The 27,849-nt window shown below is 41.5% G+C and overlaps 1 protein-coding gene across 3 annotated transcripts in view; it reads left to right on the top strand.

The window, feature by feature from the left end:
- The window catches only part of LOC119785597 (E3 ubiquitin-protein ligase RNF43), a 141,473-nt gene that overhangs the window by 55,163 nt on the left and 58,461 nt on the right, over window positions 1-27,849 (top strand). For all 3 annotated transcript variants that reach the window (XM_038288325.1, XM_038288326.1, XM_038288327.1), the window contains one exon: window positions 26,870-26,983. In XM_038288325.1, coding sequence (XP_038144253.1) covers window positions 26,870-26,983 — 114 coding nt within the window. The remainder of the gene's footprint in view (window positions 1-26,869; window positions 26,984-27,849) is intronic.

Here is a 27,849-nt window from a genome sequence, read left to right as displayed (position 1 = left end):
GATTGATCTATTTTGTACCGGAAAACACCAGCAGAGCAGCCCTGCCAGGCAGCAAAAGTACCAATTTGAATCCTACCCTGTGATATAAGAGCGTTTTAATGATGACAGACCACGCTGGGTTTCTGGGCTCCCCCACCTTTATTCCTGAAGCATACAGAGGGACAAATGAGGACATCGGAACACCTTTTATAGCTGTAGAAAGCTGTACATTTGATATGCTTGCTGTGGAGGAGTTTTATGACCCAAGGCTAGCTAAATATAGTCAGCTTGTAGATGCCACCAGGTTATTATCAGAAAGAAAAACATTGTTTAAAGGTCACCTTAGAAGAAGATATCAGTATTTTTTTTTTGTTATGACAATGTGATGGTATTTCAGACACAAGCCTCCTCTTCACTGAGCCCTTTATTGAATTCATCAAGCTTGAAACCACGCAGAGATGTTCAAAGGCGCTCTGGTTCTTCCTCCTGAGCCGGCACAGCTGTGTGAAGCTGAAATCCTCCCAGCAGTCGTGACTCAGGGGCAGTTGGTTTTTTCTGTCTGTATGGTGTATACAAACTGCTGCCAAGTAGGACGAGTAATTTATGGGAATTTACAGCATACAGATCTTTATTAGTTTACATACAAATGTGTTGAGTATAGTGAGTGGCCGTGTTAGAGCAGACACAGGCTGTTTGATGAACGTCGGACCTGAGCTGACCCCGACCAGTGTTGTTGTGTGTTTACTGATGTTGGGTCATGTAGAGTAGATATTTCAGTGATATCAATTGAATATCACTGAAAAATAAAATATTAGGTGGTGGTGGTATAGCATTATAACATAAAGACTAGAGGTGAGTATTGGCATGAGTGTCACGATACGATATTATCACAATATTGCAGTATCACTATATATTGCCACATTTTCCCCAGCTATCAAAATCAAATGATGAGATAAAACAGCAAGTGCTGTATATTTTCATCAGAAAATATTGATTAGGTATTATTATCCATGTTGTTTGGGGTTTCCTTCCACTGTGACTGCCTCAAATACAGATTTGGTGCTGCACGCACAGTTAAAGGGCTCCACTGCGCTTTCTGCCAGATTGGTGGTGCAGAGGTAGCCCATTTTCCCATCAACGTTTTATGTAACCATTTTTTTTAAAAATCGATACTAAGAAGTGAAAGGTCGATATTATATTGGGCAGCCGAATATCACGATATATCGCCAAAACGATTATTTCCCACACCCCTAATAAAGACAGTGAAAGCCAACAATGGCCATTTTTAAACTCCTTCTTTTGCAGAACAGGAATATTAAAAACATCATCCGCTCTAGGTTTTGTTACCTTTCAAGCTAAATGATTTGCTTTGAATGTTCTGATTCCACGAAATCCCGAAAATACATCTTGTCGGACGCCAATTGATGCATAAGCATCGGATAAAGATGTGTTTCGAGTCAATAAAAAGCAACAACGTTTGTGACATCAACCAGAAGCAGCTGAAGCAACACAAATATAACTGTGGCGGTTTCATTAGCGAATTACCGTCATTTCTTTTGTGACAAATGTAGCTAAAAGACGCAACTTGTGCTGTTCTGGATGGGAAAGATGTTTGCTTGTTCCTCCTGACCAGATGTGGCATGAGTTTGGGTGGCTGCTGTAAAGATATTGTTTAAAAAAAAAGGTTTTGAGAGTAATTTAGCTGTTTCTACATGTTTTTTTTACTTGTAAGTTTATAATTTAATGGAAAAAAACACTTCACTATTTTTTTTTCAAGAATACATTTAGATAAAATTTTACAAATTGCATTCTTTTCAAATTGTGTTTAACGCTTACTATAGAGCTGCACATAGAGCAAGAAAAATGCTGCTGTCAACGTCCATGCAGACCAATAGAAATGCATCTTTGCCACTCACTCTACAGAAAAGCCCGCCCCCAGAAGTGAGAAAGCATTTTTGTAAAATTTCAAGATAAAAAAAAAAAATCTAATCACATTGGAGGAAAAAAAAGCAACGTTACGCTGAAAATTTTTTTTTGATTAAGACGTTTTCAAAGAATCACTTCTGGATTACTTTCCTTTTTTTAGGTTTTGGTTATAAAACAAAATTCACTCCATAAAATGAAAGCAGGCTAATAAGACCAATGCTGTGTGTCCAGCTGAACAAGGAGTGGAGGATTAACAAGCAGAGACTAGAGGGTCACTGACCTGCATCTATTCAGGATAAAACTGGATTAGGAAAGTAAACCCTGCAGCACTGACTGTACTGGGAAATGCCCAGATGTTACTGTTTTAACCTCTAGAGTTGTTCCTGTTACCTGACGTGTTGGAGAAAGTGGTCTCTAGAAAACCTGAGTTTACACAGACTGTAAGCAAAGGCAGGGCAGCAGTGTTTATTTGCCCACTTGAGCAGATTCTTCGGCTGACTGGCTCAGATTTGGAGCTGCAGACTTCGGTGCCTTCATGTCTACCCTCTACAGTACAGACATTCTTCACCTGATATCGCTGCAGTGCGCTCAACAAAGATGTTGAAAGGCCATATTGAAGCAGGGAGAAAGAAACGGGTTCTACACTGCAAAAAAGAAAATCTAAATAAGTAATTTTTTCTTATACTAAGTGCATTTGTTTTTAATTGAGGAAGTAAGTGAGACACTTTGCTAATGGAACAAGACAATTTACATTTAAAATAAGAAAAAGCAACTGCATTGTCTTATTACCAGTGCATATTATCTAATTATCTTATTTTAAGAGTAAAAATACTAATTTCATTAGCAAATCATCCTATTTACCTACTAAAATTAAGGGTACTTATGCTTGATTTAACAAATTTTTACTTATTTCTAGATCATTTTTCAATGTAATAGATAAACAGACTGTAGCTGGAGGGTCCGGAAGCCTGCATGCGGCATGCTAGTAGAAGGAGAGCAGGTGTGAGCGTCTTTAAACCTGTGTAGTGTGTGTGCAGGCGTGCATGGCTGGCTGCATGCTCAGATGGATAAATAGAGCGTGTGTTGCAGGCTGGACGTTGGTGGCTCATGCATTATAACATGCTGGGTTTTTTAGGTGGTGTTCCATGCCTCTGCCTAAACGAGGACAAAAACCCAACCAGGTGAAACCACGCCTTAATTATTGCAGCAGTAGGTGACGGGTGGATGTGCTCATGTGTGTATATATGGCTGAATGTGTGCGATCGGGAGATGGAGCGACTTCATAGCGGCGTGGCGGCATTCTCTCGGCCCAGCCTGTTTACTCTGCTCAGCGAAGTCTGCATTCCACTGTCTCATTTTTCCATGGCATTCCACGAAGAGCTCAGTTCTCCTGGCTGTGTGCCCTACAAAGTTGACCCCTCCCCTCGCCCCATCCGTGTACACACTGTATGGTGCAAGCATGCTCCTCACTCCGTTTGGCTCCAAAAGCAAAAAAAAACATGTACATGTCGATGCCTAAAGAGTTAATAGACTGTAAATGGTGTAAATACTTGTATTATTTATTAAAGCCAATAAAAATCATGAACCAATTTATCATATTGCAATCTAAGCCAATCAAAGGGGAAATTAGTGGAATACTACCTGTGCCTGATTGATTGGTGCATCTATGATTTGAAGTTTGCATTTTATCAAAGTCTTTTTTAAAGAAATGAAAGATGCACCATGCAGGCCCACTGTTGACCAAAACACATAAAAGATTTAAATAAAATATGCTTCAATGTTATGACTTCTAGTTTTGAAAGTGAAGCATTTCCAGATTCACATTTATACATTAATGCTTATGTTGCTAACCTAAGGCCCCGTCCACACGAAGACGAACCCTGGCCTAAACGCACAAATTTTTCACCAAACCAGCCTCTCATCCATACGAAGCCGGCGTTTCGGGGGTCTGTAAACGATCTTTTTTTTATTCAGCCTTCATAGTGGGAAGATTTCGAAACGCCGTTTTCGCGTTTCCATCTTTACGCTCTAACCGCATTTTTTTTTTTACAAGCATGCGTCATAGCGTCGCCTCTAAACACGCATGCGCGACCAGTATCACAACAACAATGGCGCCGTTGCTGCTAATGCTACTCACCCTGCTGTCGGGCTTACAACAGAATCTTCTTCTTCTGGAATATCACCAGGAAGAACAGAGCAATATTGACAACATTCAGCACCTGAATTTGACTTAACCACGAAAATGGACCCGCAGGGCAACCATGTATAAATATTAGTGCGCATGCCCAACATTTCGTCGCTTATTTTTGCTTTGGCACCACAGCGCCACTTACAGGCCTGGCATACATTTTGCAGCGTTTTCATGCATTCGTGTGGACGCTCACATTTATTTTACGTCTCCGTCTTTACGGCAAACGTTTTGGAAAATATCAGCGTTTCGTGTTCGTTTTGACTTCGTGTGGACGGGGCTTTAATGACAAAGGGGATTAAAGTCTGTGCTGTTGGATGATGCTAAACCATGTAAACCGGGTAAGGAGGCATTGTCACTACCCGATCTGTCCCGGAAGCACACTGCAAAAAATGGAAATCTATACGAATCATTTTTGCTTAAATTAAGTGATTTTTTTTCTTGAATTGAGGAGATAAGTAAGCCACCTTTCCAATGGAACAAGACAATTTACATTTAAAATAAGAAAAAAACAATTGCTTTGTCTTATTTCAAGTGAATATTATCTAATTATATTATTTTAGGAATAGAAATACTCATTCCTTTGGCAAATCATCTTATTTACCTACTAAAATTCAGGGTAAATACACTTATTTTAAGAAATTTTGCAGTTATTTCTAGATGGTTTTTGCAGTGCATGATCCGTACTCAGTTCATTTACACATGTGCAACAACATATGCATCCGGGTTACCCTCAATTTTATTTTGTAAAAAATACATAAATTATGTTTTACCTCCCAAGAATAGTAAATATACTAAACTATAATGTGTTAAAGGTTAAAGATGTATTTCCTGAGAAAATAAATGCCTTAAAATCCTTTCTGTTTTATCAGCAGTCTGTTCTAGATCTGCACAGGAAATGGGATCCTGCGCTACTTTAAGGAGCTAATTTTTCAGCTTTGGATTCAAACATAAATATACCGTATTTTCACGACTATAAGGCACACTTAAACGTCTTTTTTTTCCCTCAAAATGTGCGGTGCGCCCTATGGTGCGGTGCGACCTATGTGTGTTGTAACTGCGACTTTTGAGACCACCTCATTGAGGAGATGATGAAAGAGTGGCTGAATGTAAGGAGACCAGGTGTTTTTTTTTCCACTCATCACCATCGCTGTTAATATGTAACTCCATGCGTGCCCATCTCACAGCTGATGTGAAAAACATGGGGAAACAAATTAAGGCTGTGCTCGCTGTTCAACCGCTCGACATCGGTGTGAACCGGACCCAGCAGGTGCAGCAGAAGCAGCGAGTTTACATGCAAAGTCAATGGTTGACGCGCGTATAGGTGCAGCAAAAGGTCCCGCAGCGCGTTTTGGTGCAGCACGTCGGGAGCGTTTAAGCATCTGACGCACCGCCAACGCGCTGCTGCTGCTCAGATGGAAAAATTGAAGTTTTGCTGCTGGACGCGCCGCATCAACCAATCAGAGAAGCTGATCTGGGAGCTGACAGCGAGACAGACACAGCGCTCTGATGACATATGATATTAACGCAAATGGAAAAGGCTGGATGGATGAGGAGATGATGAAAGCGTAGCTGAGGGAGGTGTATGTGAGGAGAACAGGTGTTTTTTTCCACGCATCACCATCGCTGCGTGCCCATCTCACAGCCGATGTGAAAAAAAGGTGAATCAAATGAACGCTGTGCTCGCCGTTATCCCGGGGGGTCTGACAAAGGAACTTCAACCGCTCGACATCGGTGTGAAGCGGCCGTTCAAAGTAAGGCTGCGAGCGGCGTGGGAGCGATGGATGACAGACGGAGACCACAGTTTCAGGAGAAGTGGAAGGCAGCGCCGGGCAAGTTACGCCACCGTTTGCGGATGGATTGTTGATGCTTGGACTAATGTGTCTGCTGGCTCTGATGTTCAAGCTTTCGCAAAAGCCGGCATTATTTCTGGGGAGCTGCGCTGCACGGAAAGTGACTGACAGCGAAGAAGGGGAAACTGGCATGTCTGATTTAGCGCAGCTGTTTAATTCAGAAACAGAGGATGATGACTTCGATGGGTTTGATTAATACTTTGTAATTAATACATGAATAAAGCACAATTATACTCAGTTTTGCTCCCGCTCTATTTTTCTACCTGAAAACTTAATTCAACAGCAGCCTCTGGGCGGGTCTCCTCCTCTTCACCGCGGTGGCTGGCCACCTGAAAACGTAATCATTGCAGTCAGTTCATCCAGATTATCTATTTCTGTCGGAGGCGCTCAGACCCCCACATACCAGCGGTGCGCTGACAGCAGAAATCCCTTCAACAGCAGCCTCACCGCGGCGGCTGGCAGGTGTTTTTCACCTAAATAATTTAAACTGCAGGCACCAGGATACCGGCAATAAAAGCGAACATATTCCGTCAGCAGGTTTCAGGATTTTAAGTTAATTTAGGAGTAATCACAGCGCTGTGTCATCTGAGATGTGTCTGTCTCATGGCCAGCTCGCAGGTTTGATTAATACTTTGTAATAAATACATGAATAAAGCACAGTCATACTCGGTTTTGGGCCCGCTGTATTTTTAAAATACGCAGTAGAGGTATCTAAAGGTAGTAGAAGACATGTACCTGTATATAAAAAACGCGCCCTATAGTCCGGTGCGCCTTATGTGTGTGTTAAATACAGAAATGGGACACATAACTGAGACTGCGCCTTTTAGTACGGTGCGCCTTATGGTCGTGAAAATACGGTAGTCTTTTTGAGTTTTATTTTTCCTTTTGTGTTAACATTATGCTAAAATGCAGATAAACAAGGTTTAATCGTATTTTGCCAGACTACTCTGAGCATGTCTGATGATGACGTCAGACAGTTTAACAGAGAAAATGTAAAAAGCATCAAAATTGTCTCAGAAAAGTCATAAAATTTTTTTTCTTAAACGAGTATTAGCATTCCTTCGTGAATTCAGGATAGAAATAATTAACTTAAGTACCATAACTACATTTATTGAAACCCGGATGTATATCTGGTTGAGCATGTGCAAATGAGCTGGTGGTGTGCATCGTGCTTCCGGAACAGATCGGGTAGTGACAGGCATCACTCCCCTTGAGGCAACTGTCCAACGTTTAATTATGCTACGTTCAGACCGGATGCTGCAAAAGCAGCAAAATCGCGTCTGCTGCTTCATTTTTGCTGCTTGTACCAGTTAGTTCTGACGCGCGGCTGAAGCAGCTTTGCTGCTCTGGCTGCGCGGTGCAAAAGTGTGTCTGATGCGCGTTGGGCGGAGCTTCACTATCCTTTCTCTGCCTTGCAGCTATATGTGCTGTGATCAGTGGGAATAAAGTAGTTTTAATATGTTTTTAAGTGAGAAAATACACCTGAAAACTTCATCAGTGCAGTCAGTTCATCCAGATTACGATCCTGCCTCCCAATATTATTTCTGTCGGAGCCGCTCAGACCCCCACATACCGGCGGTGCGCCGACAGAAGGAATCCCTTCATCAGCAGCCTCTGGCCGGGTCGCCTCCTCGCGGTTTACCGCGGCTGCTGGTAGGTGTTTTTCATCTAAATAATCCGATCTGCAGGCACCAGAATAATAAAAGCGAACATATTCTGCCGGCAGATGTATGCATTTTAAGTTAATTATGCGTTAATAAACTGTTTAAGAGGAGTAATCAGAGCGGTCTGTGTCATCAGCGCTGTGTCTCTCTCCCAGCCAGCTCACAGATCAGCTTCTCTGATTGGTTGACGCGGCGCGTCGAGCAGCAAATATTAAATTTTTCCATCTCGAGCAGCAACGCGTTTGCGGCGCGTCAGATGCTTAAACGCGCCCGACGCGCTGCTTCAGCTGCTCAGACGCGCTGCGCCTGCTGCTCAAAACGCGCCGCGGGACCTTTTGCTGCGCCTTGACGCGCGTCAACCATTGACTTTGCCTGTAAACTCGCTGCTTCTGTCGCGCCAGCTGCCCCCGGTGTGAACGCAGCATTAGAGTTTATCTACATGCACCCCCCTTCCCCCACCCTCACCCCTGTGTCTCTCAGTCCCATCTCCTGCCTGCTTAGGAAAATAATAAAAATAGCCTCTAGACATTTTAGTATTGCATGTAAAAGTATGTAACTTTTAGCCACTAGAGGCGCTAGACCTGTCACTAGCACTGCTGTGTCACAAAATTAATCATCAGTCTCCCCTTTTTTGGTGATGTTTTTGCCCATATGTGACCTGGATCTGATCTTTTCATGACAGTCTTAACAACACAGATCTGTTTTTTTCCAGTGCGACCCAGGCCACTTGGCTATGCTGTCCTGAATCCGATACGAATCTGACCTTTTTTATTGCGGCCTGTGTGCCAGGTCACATTAATCCGATGTGTATGCCATTAAAACCCGACATAGGTAACTATTCTCCGTCTAGCTACCTAGAAGGGGTCAAGAAAAACAACAAACATGGTGGATGCTAATGAGGACCAGGGGTTGACGTTAAGGATTTTTACCACATGCCCTTTGGGCAAGTGACTTTCACATTTCATTTGCCCAGGAACATTTTTACTTGCCCAGTATAATGTTTGATAAATATAGTTCCTAATATTCATTTTTGTATATATATCAATTAAACGTTTGTTTTTTTTAATGTTTTTTTGTAATTCAGTATTTTTTAAGTTTACAGGTTCCTGGTGTGTATATGCATGCGTCAGATAATGAACTCAAGCCTACATTACCGTGTTAACATGCTTTTCACTCCTTCCTGCACATTCTTTTCAAACTAAACTTTGCTTTAAACTGTTGTGTGCTTGGAAAAATGTTAAAAATCCCAAAAAAAAAAACAGGTTAAAAACTTAAGATAAATCACAAGACAGAAGTCAATGTCACAAATGAATAACTTTTATTTTAGAGTCACGGTATGTTTATACAAGATAATACTATTAATATAATGTGACTTTTCTCTTTTACATCATTTTAGAATTCCCTGACTTTTAACTGACTCAGGATTAGTTTTTCCTGACAAAATAAATGCAGCCGTTTGTTGTTTTGGTAACTACATCAAAATTACCGATAGGTGGACAAAAATCATGCCATCTGGCAGAAAATCACCCGCCTTTTTCAAACAGACATGGGCAATGTGGAGTCAACAAGTCATCTCCATGTCATGTATTTGTTCTACCCAGCCACTGAAGCAGGTGAGTCCAAACTTCATCGTGAATTAACCTGTGCAGATTGGACTCACCTGGTTAATTGGCTGGGTAGATTAAATACATGACATGAAGATGACTTGTTGACTCCACATTGCCCATGTCTGTTTTCAAATCACGTACAAAACAACAAAAATGGCGCCGGGAACGCTTCTGGGAACGCATTCGTTTTCATTGAATGTCGGGGATTTTAAAGTAATTTTGAGTGATAAATATATATTTTTTTGCGATCATAGCACTTGCCCGGCGGGCAAATGCAATGAAATTTGTACTCTCCCAACAATAAAAACTACTTGCCCCGGGAGATCGGGCGATGTTTAACATCGAGCCCTGAGGAGAATAATATTTATGTTTAACCTTCTGAAAACATTGTGTTTTTAAGGTTGGGAAAGATCGCTAGATGCGCTCCAGCACTAACATCCATGTTTACTTCCATAAACAGGAAGCACGCTGGCTTATGACATCATTACGTCCTCTACTGCGCATGCCGGACACTTAGGTTATATGAATGTAGTTCACACAGGAGATCACATACAAGTCTCGTAGAATTTAATTCATGTCAAATTAAGCTGATAAAGTTGGTCCAAAGTGCACTGAAATATACAGAGAAATAAACTAGATTTAATAGTGCTGATCTAATCAGCCCCAATCAAGTAAAATGGTCTGATTCTAATCTCTGACTGCTGGATTGATCCATTATTCTGGTAGCCACCCTGCTTGATATAATCCAGACCAGTTTGCTGCTCTTTTCTGTCGGACGTGTTCATATCTGCTGGTCCGTCTTGAAAAGCTCTCAGTTCTTTCCTGGCCATAAATCAGCCAAGTTCATCGCCTCCAGCGGAGCCACAGCAGCAAAAAGGAAAACAGCTACCATTGCCAATTACAACGTGTGTTGCAAGCAGCTAAAGTTTCTGTGGCTGTTTACTGATGTCTTGCTGAGGACGCTGGCTCTGTTAAGACCGTTCCAGTAACATTGTTGGGGGCTGAAATAAAAATAGAAATAGCATACACACCCATGAAAAGCTGTTGCATTGTGTTTATCTCCTTTGCGTATTTATGGCCGCATCTCTCCGACACCAGCCACAGGTGGTTAGAGGAAACCTTGCGGCCTGGACTTTAGAGATGGTGACAGACGGTGACATTTGCAGTGAGTTATGTCTCCGTTTTCCTTTCCACTGGATCCTCCCTTGGATTACATTAGAGATCTTCCATAACAGTGTTTCTAGATAATGACAACAGCAGAGGGCTTTCATTTAATTTGGAGTCTCCAAACGTTTCAAAAACGTGCGGCAGAGCTGGCTAAGAAGTCTGGGTCTAGACGAGTAATCTGTCTAACTCCCTTTAGTTTTATGACAGACGTCCTGTTTCTTGGGAAATTGAGACCCAAAGCGGACCGTGTAACCACGTCACTTCTTAGCTTGAAAGACAGAAGAGCCGCGCGGCGTGCAAACATCGGAGGCAGATGTTGAAGAAATGCACTGTGGGAACAGAGGAAATGTGCTGGAGAAGTCATTTCTGTTTGTTCTGTGCAGATGGGAGGACAGAAATGCCTCCAAGGGTAGCCGAGGAAAATGATTTACGGCGTCAACTCCAACCCCAATAATCAGGCTTAGACGTTTACCTGCAGTCATTCAGGATCCCATCTATGCCAGAGAAGACAGATATCAACTTATACCATTAAACAGAGGCTAATCCAAACTATTACCCAAACTTTCCATGGTGTTGAACAGAAATTCATTTGTCACTGTTCTGCAGTGATCCATAATCTGATAGCCGTATTATCCAGCTGTTGGATGTAGCTTGATTGATTGAGCTTGAGTCAAAACCGTTTATTTAATTCATTCTAGTTTCTTTTGTCAGTAAATTCACTTCAAAATCACAAATGGAGGTCAGAAGATCAGCCCTCAGAGGAACAGTTTTCTTCTCTGCTTGCCTGTTAATCTCACAACCTTACACTTTTATCTTTGCTAGGGTGACCATATTTTCATTTGGGAAAACCAGGACACCTTGGAGCGGGGGGGGGGGGTGATATTGAAAGAACAAATGTCTCATCATCGGGATTTGCTCCGTGATCAGAGGAAATGTTACTTGGCGCAGAACAGTTGTGAAAATTTGGAAGTTCAGTTTAATATAATACAACTCTGTGAATAGTTCCGTCTGAAATGAATGAAAATAGTTGTTTTAATGGTTACTGAGTCAGATATGTGGCGGTAATGTTTGGTTTATCTAAAGGTTTTAATCTGTTACTGTGTAAATGAGTTTGGCTGTAATTTAAGGACAGATTCTAATAGATCTGCGGAGTGGGGACTATAGATCTGATAGGAGTTTAATTTTGTTATTGTTGTTTTGCACAATATGCTTAACTACGTATTTTTTGTTGTTGAATATTAGAGATTTTGCAGATATATTTTGTAGATACATTGTTTAGATTTACTTATATATTTCTAACCCTTTTATAGAATAGAATAGAAAATTCCTTTATTGTCCCACAATGGGCAAATTTACAGCAGCAGAAAGATTATTGAAAATGGTCACACAAATGAGGAGCTTAGAGAAATGTATAAGAATAACATAATAGGGAAGAGTTAAAATATAAAAAATAAAATTCTGTAAAGTGTTTTAACAATATAAAACTGGGGAATTAATAACCAATATGTAGCTTTGGACATTTTTACAGTAATGAATATTTGAAAATAGCAGCAACATCAGAGATGTGCAGAATGACAGCAGCAGGTTATTTAACTGACTAAGGTTTCTATCATTACATTTGATTTAATTTGTTCCTGCTCCCGGCTGTTGGAACCTTTATTCCACTCTGGATTCTTGTGAGTGTAGTCTTTGTTCACTTTAACTTTTTAAAAAAGAAATAAATAAACAAACAGTTTTGAAAACCTCGGTATTCATTCTTTTCCTGCTTTGTGTGTCAACTTTCACGGTGGCTAAGCAACAGAGCATACGGCGGTAAAACCCGCCGAAGGGAGGACCTGTTCGAATTTACAGACAGAACTCTTCCGGCCTCCTTATTTTCAAGGACTTTGAAGGATCCAGTCTAGGTAGACCGCGTCCTTGGAGGATGCAGCCCAGGTTTTTGAACAGAGCCTCTGATTAAGAGCAGGGCTGCCCGCACTGACGCGGCTCAGGGATTACGTCACACGGAGCGTCGTGCGCAGTGAAATCAGGACATTTCCTCACTTTCTAAAAAAAACCCGGGACGCCCGGGACAGGACGTGAAATACGGATATGTCCCGGGAAATACGGACGTTTGGTCACCCTAATCTTTGCTCCTTAATAGGATTTGATAAGATAGACAAAACTAAAAGTTTTTAAGTGGAAAAAGAATTCTACATGATGCAACATTGGCTAATCTAAACATAGCTTAAATCCAGCTGTTCTTAGATTAGAGAACAAAACGCCACCATGAAGCAGCGGGCAGGTCAGGGAGGAAGGTTTGTGGAACCTTAAACCACCAATAGGTTCTAAAACATCTAAAGCTTTCAACGTCTCATAGAGACACTCTGAGACACTGGAGGAGCTGCAGAGATCCACGGCTCAAGTCGCTGAGTCTGTTAAAAGACAGCTTTTGGCTCTAAGCTGTCATTTATTGAAGAGTAACGATAATGAAGGCGTTTTTTAGTTCGCCGCCAGCTGAGAAGGGAGCAAACAGAAAGAGGAAGTTCCCTGCTTTTGAGAAGATGGAGATGAAATTTTTCAGGCCACGTGCAAAAGTGCAACAACCTGGAACAGAGGCATACTGGTGACGTCACCACACGCTCGTCTAGACCTGCATTTCACCTCCTGTTATTAATAGTCTCTAGTAGGGATGGAACGGTTTATGAAAACCATCCGAAACGTTCAGTTCGACTGCCTCGGTTCGGTTCGCGTGTGTTTCGTTCGGTTCATGCGCTGCTCCTTTTTCTCATAGGCGAAGCGATTACACTCCAGAGCAGAAGGTGGCGGTACTGCGACCAAAGCCAACCACCAGTAGTAAACAAGAAGAAGAAGAAGTGAAGCAGCATAGCCGGGTGTAGCAGGGAAAAAAATCAGTTGTCGTGGAGAATTGTGTGGGTATGGCGAGTGGGAAAGATCAGGAGTTGGAAGACACGCCAGCAGCACTTTATAGGTCTGCTGTATGGCACCGCTTTGCATTTAGAGTGACCTACGATGATGGCGGAAAGAAAGTGGTGGATAAAAGTGCAACAGTGTGCAAACATTGTGCAACACGGTTTGTTTATGCTAACAGCAACACGACCATAATAGATTTTCCTAACAATCAACATATACCGAACCGTACCGAAAACCGTGACCACAAAACCGTGAACCGAACCGAACCGTGGATTTTGTGAACCGTTCCACCCCTAGTCTCTAGACAATAATACATTCTTACTTTTTTCCTTTAGTGGGGGAATGGTTATGAACACAGTCAGATAAACACAAATCAAATTAATATTTTGCCAAATAAAACACAAAAATCGCAATCAGAGCCAGCGGTCCTTCACACACGGCTATGCCGAGAGAGGGCTGCTGCAGACGGGCTAGGATTAGATCTGGCTGCCGTTCCCCTCGGAGGTCCGCTAGTTGTCGCAGTCCTCTCTACTTTTATTACACATTAAATAGGTAAATGGGCCGTATAGTGAGGCTTTAAAGTAGAATATTCTCGCCTCAAATGATCTTAAAATGTACTTTTATCGAACAAAGAAATGGAAAAGAGAACATTCAACTTAATACTCTGAGATCTGTGAGCGCTCCATTTATGCTGCTGCAGTGCATGCTGGGACAGCTGTCAATCTCAATAATGGACAAGTCTGCTCTGATGCATGCTGGGTAAAGAGGGAGGGGCAAGAACAACTTCCTGGCACTTTGTCAGTTTTCGGTCTGCTGTTCTTGTGAATTGGAACAGTACTAGGGCTGAGGATGATGATGTTTCACGAGTACACAAGTACATGAAAACGCACAAGTACACATATTGAGAAACGGCCAAAGAAGGGAATAAAATCTGGTGGAAAGAGGAATGGAGGTAAATAGAAATCAATACTGGAAGGAGGCTGCAAAATCTAAGACTGGGTTAGCAGGCAATTTCAAGCAGAGTTGGAGTCTAGATCCAGTAGGGCATATTTAACACAACCGCTGAATTCTCGCTCCCACTTTGACTGTTTGAGACCGACCCAGCAGGTCCTCCAATCGCATTGCAGTAGTATGGCATAAGATGAGACATAAAGCTGTGACAAAACTAAGAGCTGACCCAAAATAATGGATAAAAGCAAAGTTTGGCAGGTGGGCATTAGGCACCAAGTGTTGTCCAGATGTTTTCCATTCATTTTATTTTATTGTTTCTTAAAATAAGTCGTTCTTTATGGTTGTTAGTCAATGGTTTGCGGCTCTCTCCGTCCTCCATAAAGGTTTTAAAGCTGGAGCAGCAAAGATTCCTCTCTCCTGTGATGCGTCATAGGCCAGCCTGGCCCTTCTTTCAAACCAGTACATTATTACAGCAGAATTGATGTGCGGGTACGGGAGGGGGGAGGATTTCAGTTCCTAATAAAAGACTGGTGTTAAATAGACCCTTTAGCAGCCTGCTGTGTTTTATTTTATGAGTAAAGAAGGCACCTGGCCCTCATTAAATGGGAAACCACAGCAAATGTGCTGCAGCGGGCCTCAGTCTGCATGAAAGAATGGATGTATATCCTGATTGTTGTTGTCTTAACAAAGACCAATTCCTTCCTTTATTTCCTTTCCTAATTCACCCTATTCGTCACATTTTCAGCACTTCTGAGCTCCCCTCCATTTTCTTCAGGTTTTCCAATTACTGACCCTTTAAAAGTGTCACCACCTACCTAACTAGCCTTATTCTTGCTCATCAGTGACCTGGATCCTGAGGATTCTGTGAGATTCTAGGATTCTGCCTAGACGCCGTGTGGATGTGGTCCTTGTGTCCACAGGGCAGAGGGATCACTGCAACACTAACAAACTCTGGGGTTACCAGGCCACTGGCTTGTTTTGACAGGGAAGCGCCGTGTTTATGTTTAACCCGGAGCTTTGAAATGTATAATGCTACTCTGGCCTGAGGCTGATGGGGAAATCGAGGTGTGTTTTTTTTTTTATTATTTCTGTGTCCACACTAATGTGTTTACAGTATATGTTAGAGTGGTTTTATGTGAGTAAGGCCCTGGAAGCTGTCCGTGATGTGCAAACTTTGTTCTGAGGCTTTTTCTGCTGAATTGAATTCTCTGTTCAACCAAAATCGGTTATCTGTAAAGAGGGTTTAAAAAATCATGAGTAACCAGATGCTTGCTTTCTTGCTTTCTGTAAAACCTGAGGATAAATTGCTTTCATCTAATCTAAGACACACTATTCACTTTGTATCTCTATTTTTCAGGAGAATAATTGGTTAACGGGTGCATATTTGAATTAAAAGGATGCAAATTTTTGACTTTTTACAATAACTCAGGATCTTCAGTCACAACAAGAATTTATCGACTCAGTTCTAGCTAATAAACAAAAAATACTTTACCCACTACTGCTGTCCTGCAATATTGTTCATAGTAAACTTTCAGGTTTTTTTTTTTACATTATGTTGCATCTACAGTACCTTTATTGTTAAATTGCATAGTTTATTTTAGTTTTATTTGCCCCCATCTACACACTCTTATTACTTTTAGAGTTTGGATTCAGATGATTAAATAAAACTGAATTAATTGCTTATTGTTTGCAGAAAGAGTCGAGAGGAAAATAAATTTGATCCTTTTTATGTTCCGCACATATAATTGGCAGCCAATCTGTTTGCCCCACTTCCATCCGGAAGTCGCTTCAGGGGCATTAGATCCATAACAAACAGACTTAAAATCGGTTCCTCTCCAGGAGATTTGAAGGGAATCAATACCCTGTCATTGGTTCATGAATAAAGTCCATTCTTCGGCTGCTGTAGATCCTTTTCCAAAACTAAGAATTTCATGGTAAAGTTTGCAAATTTGCATAATTCCATTAAAAAAGTAACATTTTAATAGATCATAGATTCAGGGTCCACAATTTAAATGATTTCCATTTAAATTGGAGGAGTGTCCAAAGAGCGTCCACGCTCCATTGCGGTTGATGGAAGCCTCTCTAGTCGATCAGAGCGGTCCCAACTTCTTGAAGGCTCGCAGACGGCCCTCTGGACGCTTCTCTATAAAACCCACATCTAGTCTATTTTTCATGCTTAAGGTTTCAGGTCCTCCTCAGTCTTGAGCAGAGCGGATTGTTCAGGCAGGAATTCACAGTATTCTTTTTTTTCTCTCCAATTTCTGTTTTTGTGGGTTTTCCTTGCAAGTGAGATTAATTGTTGTGAGATTTGTGAAAACACAAACTCCAGAAAACGCATCTTGCCAGAAGCTAACCGATGCATTAGCCTCGATACAGAAATGTTTCGATAAAATGCAGTGACGTGTGTGAGGTCAACCAGAAGCTGCAGGGGGACGTAAAGACTCTGCTTTTCAGTCTGTTTTAGTTGGAATAGCCTCTATTTTATTTTTTTTGTAAAAAACAAACAAACAAAATGATGCCGTTTGTGCCTTACTGGATGGGAAAGATGTTCATGTGTTTTTTTTTTGTTTTTTTTTAACAGATAGAAATCTGAAAAGTGTGGTCTGCATGTGTGTTCAGCCTGTCCTGAATAAATACTTCTTCATCTAGAACCTTAAATTCTTGTTCTGGACTTTCTTCTTCTTTATCTGACCTAAGCCATTGCAGCTCTAGTCCTATGCTTTATATTTCCCCTGCTGATTAATTTCACCCCAGCACAGGATGTTACCCACATCACATGTTACTGTAGGGATGGATTTTTCATTGCACTGTGCTGTGGCGGTATCCATTCACATATTGCAATTTGCTTGTAGGCTGAAAAGTGAAGTAGAGGCCTCATCTCCTCAGAGTAAGTATCTTGTTCCACACATTTGCCTTGCAGAAGAATGTTATTTAGGGAGGACTTCTTTGATTTTTTTTTTTTTTTCCGGGAATACATTTCTTCTTCCCACTCAACATAAAGGACAGATTTGTGTTTTAGTTTGCGACTTATAGAGTTCCTGTTATCTGATTCTTTCCCCTTAGCCGCGGAGCGCTCCAGATCTTCCATATTATTCTCCCTCATCCCTCAGGGCTTCCTAACTGCTGTTCTGATTAATTCTCCTCTTGTCCAGATGTCATTTTAGGTGAATGGCCATATGTTGGTAGGTTTTCCCTTCTGCCATACTCTTCCCAATTCCAGATGATTGATTGAACAGAGCTCCGTGAGATGTTTAAAGCTCGGGATACTGTTTCATAACCTAAATGCCTCCACAACCTTCTCACTGACCTTCCTGCTGTGCTCCTTGGTCTTTATAAAGCTGTTTGCTCTCTAATGTAGGACTTTTGCCAATTACTTGAAATACATTTAATTGTGGTTAACAGACCAAATGGTGTTTCATGTGTTGTTTTAATAATTTAAATGCTTTTTTGCATCTAAAATAAGATCCTATTAATAATCATTGAGGTTAATGATGGAAATGCAAAAAGATGTAATAAATAAATGTGTGGGGTTTATACCGGTTCAGTTCGGTTGTTACCTGTTCAGTTCATGCTAACTAAACTCCTGAGCTCTAAAACTGTGAAAGAAAAAAAGAAAAAAAAAAAAAAAAAAAAAAAATATATATATATATATATATATATATATATATATATATATATATATATATATATATATATATATATATATATATATATAAACAACAGCCTTGTACAGCTGCTTCTTGTATCTCTTCTACTGTCTCCTTGAGCCCCAGTCGGCCTCGTTAGATGGCCGTTCACACTGAGTCTGGTTCTGCTGGAGGCATGATTAGTGTGAGGGATTGCCTTCGAGTCAATGAGTCGATGCAATTAACTGGTTTTCCTTAGAAAACTTTGAATCAGTTTGACTGGATGATCTGGTGAACTGTAAAGGGCCTTGAGATGACACATGTTGTGAATTGGCGCTATAGAAATATACTGAATTTAATTGAATTGAATTGAATTGAACAACCAAAAACAGTTCTGCAAACACTACCATACAGATGCGGCCGGTCTCAGCTCTGTTCCTTGTCGTGGAAAGTTTTGTATTTTTTTTATGCCGCGTTATCTCACAGTAATAAGAGGAAACGAGCGTAACAGTGAGAACCAAAAGGAGCAGAAGTGTGGAAAGCCAGCAGTGTGGCCTTCAAATACTCCATGACAGACCAACAGTCATTCCTTTAGATGACGACAGCGGAGGTGTTTTATTCACATCTTGGCCTCCTTTCTTCTTCTCTTCAGGTTCCGTCTTTTAGTCTAATCCCTTTCACGAAGCAGAGACAGTCAGACGGGTTAAACTTGGGGGGGCTTCGACTTAAAGAAGCCGCTTGGGTGAATTTGGTGCTGTTGGTAATTACTTGGGCTTCATTAAGGGATCATGTTCCCTCTGAGATATTCCCTTTGGTAGCCGTTACTGGATATGGGGCTGACACTTAGAATAAAAAGGAACTGGAAGATGACACTCTTTTTGTTTTGACAGGACCGAAGCAGTAAGGCCTCCTGTCCGTTTGTATTTCCAAAGAGAAAAGGAAAGGTGAAGGACTCAGATCCCACTTTTCCAGATGTTTTAACAGGGAGGATGTCTGCTTTGCTCCCTTGGCAAATCGCCTTCTTATCCATATCAGCATAGACGTATGCACCTTGTTTATGGTCAGGATTTACTGTGGATATGGGATATTTCTGACATTGACAAAATAAAAGCAACCTTTGAGGTTTGGACTCCCAACAACTAACCACACACCAGTCTTTCTTGTAATTGCACACAGGAGCCTTTTCCTCCAATCCGCAAATATACGTTCACATGCAAGCACATGCTGAGGTGCCTTTAGCAACGACTCAGAGCCGTGTGCTCTCTGCAAACTCTCACACGCCGATGTTGAACAGACTTGTTTCCAAAGGGGGAAGGTGGGAAGCGAGGGGTCAGTGTCTCAACCCGCCCTGTCACCTCAGGCTCACTCATTTCTTAACAAGACCGTGTGTAGCAGGTTGTTGTCATTCACATTACAGCAGTAACCCGGGCAACTAGATTCTGATCACTTATAATAATTACATGTGGTTGATTTGCTCCTTTTAGTAAAAATTCTCCAGAGATTGACACAAACCACTGCTCTCATTGTTAAGTCATCTTGAGGAAACATTTGATCTCTGCAAAAGTCGTAAACCCTTTAACATTGCTTTATTCTTTTGAAACGGTCTCAAGCGACAGATCATCTGGAGGTTTCAGATGTTTTGAGGAGCTTTTTTTCAGCTTTAAACATAAAAAAATCCCAAGTGATCAAAGACTTTTACACAGGATCCTTTGCTTTGCAAAACACTCAGTAAAGATAAAACTTATTATCTACCAAGAACCAAAATAAAGAGCTCTAGATTGCTTTTATTAAAATGAAAAGGTTAAATCAAAGTGCCTATTACAACAGATTGCGCTATTTAAATTAGAGTTTTGCATAATGTCACTGAAAGTGTGGGAGAGCACATCCCAACGGGCAGCTGCAATTTCCAACAGAGATCGCCAACACCGGCATCTAGCATGGCTACGCTAAGGAGACGCAGGCAAAGGAGAAGAAGAAAGGACCGTCTTTTTTTTTGTGAAATTACAAAAAAATAACTTTATAACACAAACACAGTGAAGTAGCTTTTGTCATTCATTTTCCAATTACCACAATCAGCCAAAGTTTAATATCGTAATTCCTTACGGCAAAGTGACTCAGATTTCCTCCTCCTAGTGTTAAGCATGTTCTGATGATCTGCATATATTCGGCATTTTGTGTCGGCAAATGGGCTAAAAAGTAAAAAATTGAAAAAGCGTCCTGGATGGGAAGTGAAACATCTTCATACTTGGAAAACAAAGCCCAGTGGTTTATTTTTCTTCCTTTTTTTTTTTTTTTTTTTTTGGGAGACAAAAAACGTGTGATCGCCTTGTTAGTAGAACGGATTTGTACCCTATGAAGTTTGCCCATCTTTTTATACATACAAATCTTTAGAAGAAAAGGGTAAAAGAGTTCCATCTCTTACCCAGCTGTATCTTCACAGCTAATTGCAGTAACTAGTCAGTCAGAGCGGTTGTATGTGGTGCACAGCGGTGGCTTTTGGAGACATCCTAAAATCTCAGATGTTCTGCGCTAGACATTTGTTCCCGTTTTCCAGACTAAGTTCAGGTCAAACTAAATCAGAGCGGATTATTCAGGCAGGAAGTCAGTTGATGAAAAGCAAAATGGAGCCGGACAAATTAACCCATAAAAGACTACATGTGCAGACTGTAGATCATATTTTCTGGACTTGAATGTTAGAAAGAATACTATTCATACAGTTAATTAACAGAAATTATAAATATGAGTATTGAATTTAAAAAAACTTTTCAGTTTATGCTAAAGTAAACAAGATAAGATGATTAGATAAAGAAGCAATGGAAACACAGTTAGTGCTGGCCAAATAACCAATTTACTGGGGGTTTATTTGTCCTTTTAAAAGCCTACAAGTACACTACTATCTAGTCAAACTGTGATGAGTTTCTTCACTCCTGATTGAATAGGATGACATGCAGAAAGCCAATGAAGTCACTTCGTGGATCAGTAAAACTGAGGAGTCAAGCCAGAACCAAGAAATGCCAGCCTATGCTTGGAGTAATGAAAAACTGTCCCTGTTCTACCAGAAGTTTTCTTTTCATTCTACAGGGATTTTGCAAGCGTACACTGCTGGGTTTTTGTGCAAAATAATAACAAACATTGTTTTTCCATGGATTTTAATCTGTCTTACTTAAATTTTTACTGAATCCTCCCACTGTTAAGAACTAAGATAGAGTGATCATCTAAGCTCCAACTGTTTTGGGGAAAATTGTTCAAATCTTTTACCCATAGTTGCTTCAGCCATTTGCATCATTTTTTTCTTTTTTTTTTTTGCATTGATATGGATAAAGTTGAGTCTGTCGCCACCTACTGTCACATCAAAGGTACTAAAGCATTCTGCCTGGAATCCCAGAAAGTCTGCAGGTTCTTTAGCCTGACTCACCCCCCAGAGGTAGACCAGAACTCAGGAAGATGTTCTTTGTCTGTGTTCACCGTGCTGATTGAGCTGTTCCTTGACCTGCAGTAACCTGGCAGACTTTCCATCCCCTAGGCAAATTGAGACTCAATTTTTTTCTGAATAAAAAAAAAAAAAGACTTCATTTTGAGGTAGCATTAGAATGTCAAAGGAGCTGTGACCTGAAAAGCTGCTAACTGAGTAGCAGAGTTGATGAGACGTTCAGACACCCTCCTTCTGCAGCTCCCACTGACACAAGTGCCTGGGCTTGGTTCCCTGCTGGCAGTAGATGAACTAAAAAGCGTCCTCACTGATTATTGGCATATGAAAAAAGAAGATCTGTAAGGCTAAGTCAAGTGGAAAAGATATTACTGACTCCTTTCTGCAGCTACTATTTATTTGATTCCTTTTTCTGTTCATGTAGTTGTTTTTCAGACTGTTATTTTTTTGCATCTGAATATTTTTGGTGTAGTCTTTGATGGAGCTCAAAAGGAATGCCTTTAATCGAGGCTACAAAGGAGCCAAGGGACATGTCCCCGTTGGTTCTGCAACAGATCTAGACAGATGAGGAGGAGGAGGCGGAACAGAGGAGTTTGCATTGTTAACAGTCTGTGGGGAACAGTTTGCGTTGCCTGTGGTTTCTCGTCTCTGTGAAATGGAGACTCAGTGATTCGGTTTCCCAGGCTCCGTTTTGTCAGGGCCACAAAAAAAAAAGAATGAAAGAAAGAAAGAAAAACCCAAATGAAGACGTTTCAGACTGTCCTTGTTGCTGTTTATAGTCCAGCAAGCAAACGTGCCTCGGACTGGTAAACTGCACTAACGGTGGCACATGTAGAGTATTCGCAAGCCTCTGATTGCAAGCGGTCTGGGTGCATCTAAAATAGAAGATAATGCCTGGTGTAGTTTGAGACGCATAACATAGGTGGTTGGCCTCAGAGGAAGCCAGAAGAAAGTAAAAGCAGCCACTCCTTCTGAGCCTGTTTGGCTCGGCGTAGGGGTTATTATCTCCTTTATTTGGTGTGATTGCAAAGTGTCTTGTAGCAACTTGTTTAATGTCACAATGAGATCCAAACACTGTCAAGTTCAGCTTTTTATTCCAAAACATCTTGTTGATTGTTTTTCTGTTCTAGCATGTCCTACAAATCTGCCACAAAAAAGGGGCGGAGGTCAAGGCATCACAGGAGTCATGGCTATAAAAGTTTTTTTTTCTGAACTTTTTGTTGTTGAAAGCCAAGTTCAACTACGGGCCTCTAATTTGAGCCTAGTAAATTGAGATTTCTGGCAGCTGGCAAAGATCCGATTCTGAAGGAAAGACTTATCCCGGGTGGTGAGGACAACACAGGGCATTGTGGGATACCGCTTAACGGATCTGAACTTAGTTTCTGCTGCACGTCTCCAGAAGGTGGTAAAAGTGCTGTTTTTGTATAGTGCTTTAGCAATAACCAAGGACTTCTGTGTGTGATGCTACAATCAGTCGTGCAAAAATGCCTACAGTGGTGAGCTAGATTGTAGCCACAGCAGGCGAGGTGGAGACGGTTAGAGCGGGGTCATAAATGGACAAGCCATCGGTTTCAGGACATTGCCACAGATCCCACCAACCAGGGCAAGGGACCTTTTGTTAGCCTGACGTGGTCCTACTCAATTCTAGTCAGAATATGAGTCTGATGCTGCTCCATAGAGCTGTGATTATGGGCCGTGTTTCGAACGAACCAGGAAAAAAAATGCCTCTGCACTCAATTGGATAGACCTACAACCAATAAGAGCAACGGAGTGCGTGACGTATGTTAAGCGACGCATAGTTGTTGTCAACAAAAATCAAAGCGTGCAGTTGCACGCCTAGAATAAGAAGATGAGCCTTGGTCGCGTTTCTCTGTTCCTCTTTTAAAATTAATTTGCTGTCGATATCTTCTAGAACGGACCTAATAGCAGAATAGCAGAATCTAATAGCAGAATCTACACAGCCATTGTTGTTGTCACCCAAGCGCGCTTTGGTCATATGGTTGATTACGTTACTGTTGATCATCTGTCCATCATCGTATAAAGCCCGCCCTGACAATTTGATTGGCCCGCCAGATATTGTGCGAGCATACTCGCGCTACTATTAAGCAATGCCAGACCGAACTTCCCAACCTCAAACGTTGTGGGCGGGACTAAGTTTGGAATGGCACCCAGGCTAACCTTTTGTCCCATTTCCATCAGAAAAAGGGTCCAAAAGTATTAAATCTAAAGCCAACAGACTTCAGAACAGCTTCATCTTAGTCTGTAATGGAGATCTATTACACCTGTACCCTCCCCTCTGCATCCACACACTCCCACCTTCACACATTCTTATCTTGCTATATATAGTTAGGACCATCTGTTGACTCCCTTTGATTTTCAGTGATTTTTTTAGTCTAATAAAAAAATTATCATATTTCTTTAAAGAGTATTATTATTGATTAATAAAGGCAGCCAAATAAAAAATGTATATAAAAACAATCTATGTTGTCTTGTCTTACTTCTATATAACTATTAAGCCTTTAGCTGCTAGTTGGCAGAGCATTGCCCAAAAGCCTTTGATTCAGTTACTCTGCAGTAGAGCAACATCAAGATTTCGTGACGTTTTCCATTTCCGATTCTGTTTTATTATAAAAATTGTCATAGATCATGTTTGTTAATGTATCACGATATATTGTAATAAATTGTACATTACTCGTGTATCATTGCACCTATTGTATAGCCAAATTCACAACCCTACTTTCCACGTTCTTAAGTGCATTTGTTCTTGAACTGAGAAGGTAAAAGAGACATTTTGCCAATGGAACAATACAATTTACAGTTAAAATAAGAAAAGACAATTGCATTGTCTTATTTCAAGTGCATTTTATCTAAATATCTTAAATTAAGAGTAAAAATACTCATTCCATTGGCTCATTTATCTACTCAAATTAAGGGTAAATGTCTTATTGTGGGACAATAAAGGGGTTTCCTTTTTTTGTTTTATTTATTTTATTTTTTTTACACATACCCTGAACTCAAGCAAACTTTAGCCTATCCATTAGTGAAAAAGGTCCTAATCAAACAGGAGTTCACCAACCTTTCCTCAAACACTCCTACTGAAAATCAAACGCACCAATCAGCCTATTACAGACCGACCTGGCACTTGATGCACTTTATGTACGCACTATTTTCTATATGTAGACTGCAGAATATTTATACATATTCGCCTTCTGATGTTTCATCTTTGAAAGCTGACCTAAGTAGCTGCTGTCATTGTGAAAAGGGAAGTGCAACCCATGGAAATTTTAAAGTTTAATGTACGATGGCTGTTGGAAAACACTAACTTTGCAGCTTAGATGATGGCTTGTAATGGTTGATTTATGAAACTGCCTCTTTCCACCTTCTACTGCTTCCGTAGGAATCCAGATGGTGAGTAGCAGCGACTTGCTGCTGTTTTTCTGGTCCTTCCTTTTATCTCGCTGTCCCAGTCCGGTTTTCCAAGTCTGTTTTCCTTCGTGTCTCCTTTCCCTCCCTCCGCCTGACAGACATGCACCAGCCCTTTGCAGCCCATTACGTCAATTCCCAAACCCCGGGATGCCAGCTGTTGATGTCACCCTTGGGTCTTTTTAATTTGGAGATTTCCGCTGGGCAAGTTGAGGGGGAGGCCCGCAGCCACATGAAGGGGCCTATTGGGGCAGAACCGTTCCGGACCAGGCCAGACCCCAAACAATCCAGGGGGAAGGGTGGAATTGCACCTCTGGGGGGGACGGGGGGGAGGGTGAGCCCTGGGAGTCCAAAACATGAAGCGATCAGGGGAAGAGTTGTATTGGAGGGGGGGTATGCAGCGCAATGCTGCCTCTATGACACGTGACAGCATGCCTGTGACCTGCAAACACTGCAGCTATCCCCTTGAGCTGTTAAATACAGCCTTTCAGCAGTTACAGTTTCCCTCCCTTTCAGAGGGGATCAAATGTTCCTACCAAAGGGCCTATCTCTCATTCCTTGGATCCTTAAGGCTTTGTGTGGGCGTGAACATTAACTTCCATGTAATTGATTTTATTGGTTTATGAAGGAGAAGCGTCAGAGTCCCACAGACACAAGCGCCTCTTACTTTAGTTCTGTCGGGATAAAAACTCCCTCTAGCTTGTCTTTTTAAAAAATGTCTTCTAATGCTTAGAAAGATTCTATTTTTCAACATATGTTGTGTTCATAATGAGTCATGGTGAAAAATACCCATAGGTTCCCCTATTTAAAAAGAGAAAAATCTGAAAAGGGGTTGAAAAGGTGGTGCTAAGCCACATCTGGGTATTATCAGTTTAAGGTTGTGGTCCAATTGTTTTCCTGATATTTTTTTTTATCTTAGGCCCCGTCCACACGAAGCCGACCCCTGGCCTAAACGCACAAATTTTTCACCAAACCAGCCTCTCATCCACACGAAGCCGGCGTTTCGGGGGTCTGTAAACGATCTTTTTTTTATTCAGCCTTCAGAGTGAGAAGATTTTGAAACGCCGTTTTCGCGTTTCATCCTTTAAGCTCTAACCGCATTTTTTTTTCTTACACGCATGCGTCATAGCGTCGCCTCTAAACTCTAAACACGCATGTGCGACACAGTATCACAACAACAATGGCGCCGTACTGTGTTGAATGGTTGCTGCTCATGCTACTCACCCTGCTGTCGGGCTTACAACAGAATCTTCTTCTGGAATATCTCCAGGAAGAACAGAGCAATATCGATGACATAGTTCAGCGCCTGAATTTGACTGAACCACGAAAATGGACCCGCAGGGCAACCATGTATAAATATTAGTGCGCATGCCCAACATTTCGTCGCTTATTTTTGCTTTGGCACCACAGCGCCACTTACAGGCCTGGCATACATTTTGCAGCGTTTTCATGCATTCGTGTGGACGATCACATTTATTTTACGTCTCCGTCTTTATGACAAACGTTCTGGAAAATATTAGCGTTTCGTGTTCGTTTTGACTTCGTGTGGACGGGGCCTTAATTTGCTTTTATTCTTCTTATATTTTATCATCTAATTCATGTAAAGCACTTGTCCATGTACTGCATTGCACTTTACAAATAAACTTGCATTGCCTTCTAAATGCGAACGAAGAGTTTCGGAATGCAGCATTTTTAAAGCCTTGTCTTCTCCAATGCGGTTAGATGTGGACATCGGGCCAAAGCATGAATATAAGCCAATCAATCATATACATATGAATGTAAATATGATCACTAGCGTCTCCCATTATCCTAAGGCATAACCTATCAGTGCTGATGGACAACAGAGAACAGGGGAATCCAGTATTTAGACTTAGATTTATACAAACTTTATCGTCATCTTGTATACACACAGTGTATACTAAGCAAAATTTCAATACATACAGCTTTTCAACAGTGAATGAGCAGCTTACAGCAGTGAAATGAACATTACCATTTAAAGTGTAAAAAAACAGTTTAAAGTCATGTTGCAAAAGGTATCTATCTATCTATCTATCGTTGTAGAAATGTTGTTTTTACAGTAAAATGTCAAACAAATTGTGGGAATATTAATGCTTCTTTATCTTGTTTACTGTTTTCTCTCTACAGTATCACCCTCTGTCTCTCTGCAACACGAGCGACGATGAGCGACAAGACAGCGCCTTCATCACCATCGTCAAATTGGAGCACAGAGTCCCCCGCTGCTCCCTGCTGCCGGAGAAGGTGCCCCTCACACACAAACGCACGCAGACGCCCCCTTTTTCTGACCCTTTCTTTTGTCAGCCTGAGCGGGAGGAAGATCAAACATCTTGCCTTCCGCTTTTTGGATAAAGCACAAAAGGTTTTTTGAAGGAATTATTTGGCAGAATTTTGCTCCTCAGGACAGTGATCTTTCAGGGTGAGGTCTTGCAAAAAAAAAAAAAAGAAAATAAGGAGCGGGTGGGTTTAGCTCAGCGCTGCTATGTAGCAAGTGGCTATGAGCCCTGGCTCTGGATGTGAGGCTTTCAGGCCCCAGCTGTCACTGGTCCGATCTCAGCCAGCCAGACACTCACTTCTCCATTTCTGCTTCCCTCTAATAAGAATGCAGCCAGACCTCCGCAGAATCCAGCCACAATAATTTAAATGCATGTGTAAGTTTGCCGTAGCTGACCTAAATCCCCCCCGCCCGCCATTTTTTTAAAGTATTCTGCCATGCACGCTGGCTGGCATCCCTCAGCTTTAAAGCGGCGTGATTTAAACGGTTGCTATTTTTTTCCCCCCGTCGGTTTTCAAGTGGTGACAAATTAGCAGGCAGGAATATAGTCAGGCGGCCGGCTTTTTTTAGCCTGTGTTTTCTTTTCCCCCCTAATTTGAAGCCATGTCGAGGAGCTGCCCGCCGCGGCGACGATGTAGAGACATTCCCACAGTTTCCCCGCTCCTTCTCTTCCTCCTCGTGTTGCCCCCTCTAGGGAGGGGGGGCTGTCACTCAAGGCTGACTGCAGAGAATACCTTTGATTAGAGCCTTAATGGCAACACTGTGTTGTACCATAAACAAAAAGTTTCCTCGCCCCCATGCTAACGGAGCGTGGAGGAAAAAAGAAAAGGGAGCT

Source organism: Cyprinodon tularosa, unplaced genomic scaffold (assembly GCF_016077235.1).
Source record: "Cyprinodon tularosa strain WSP-4 unplaced genomic scaffold, ASM1607723v1 ctg251, whole genome shotgun sequence".
In the NCBI taxonomy this organism is placed as follows: Eukaryota; Metazoa; Chordata; class Actinopteri; order Cyprinodontiformes; family Cyprinodontidae; genus Cyprinodon; species Cyprinodon tularosa.
The sequence above is the reverse complement of the archived record's forward strand: the minus strand, read 5'-3'. Positions and strand labels throughout refer to the sequence as shown.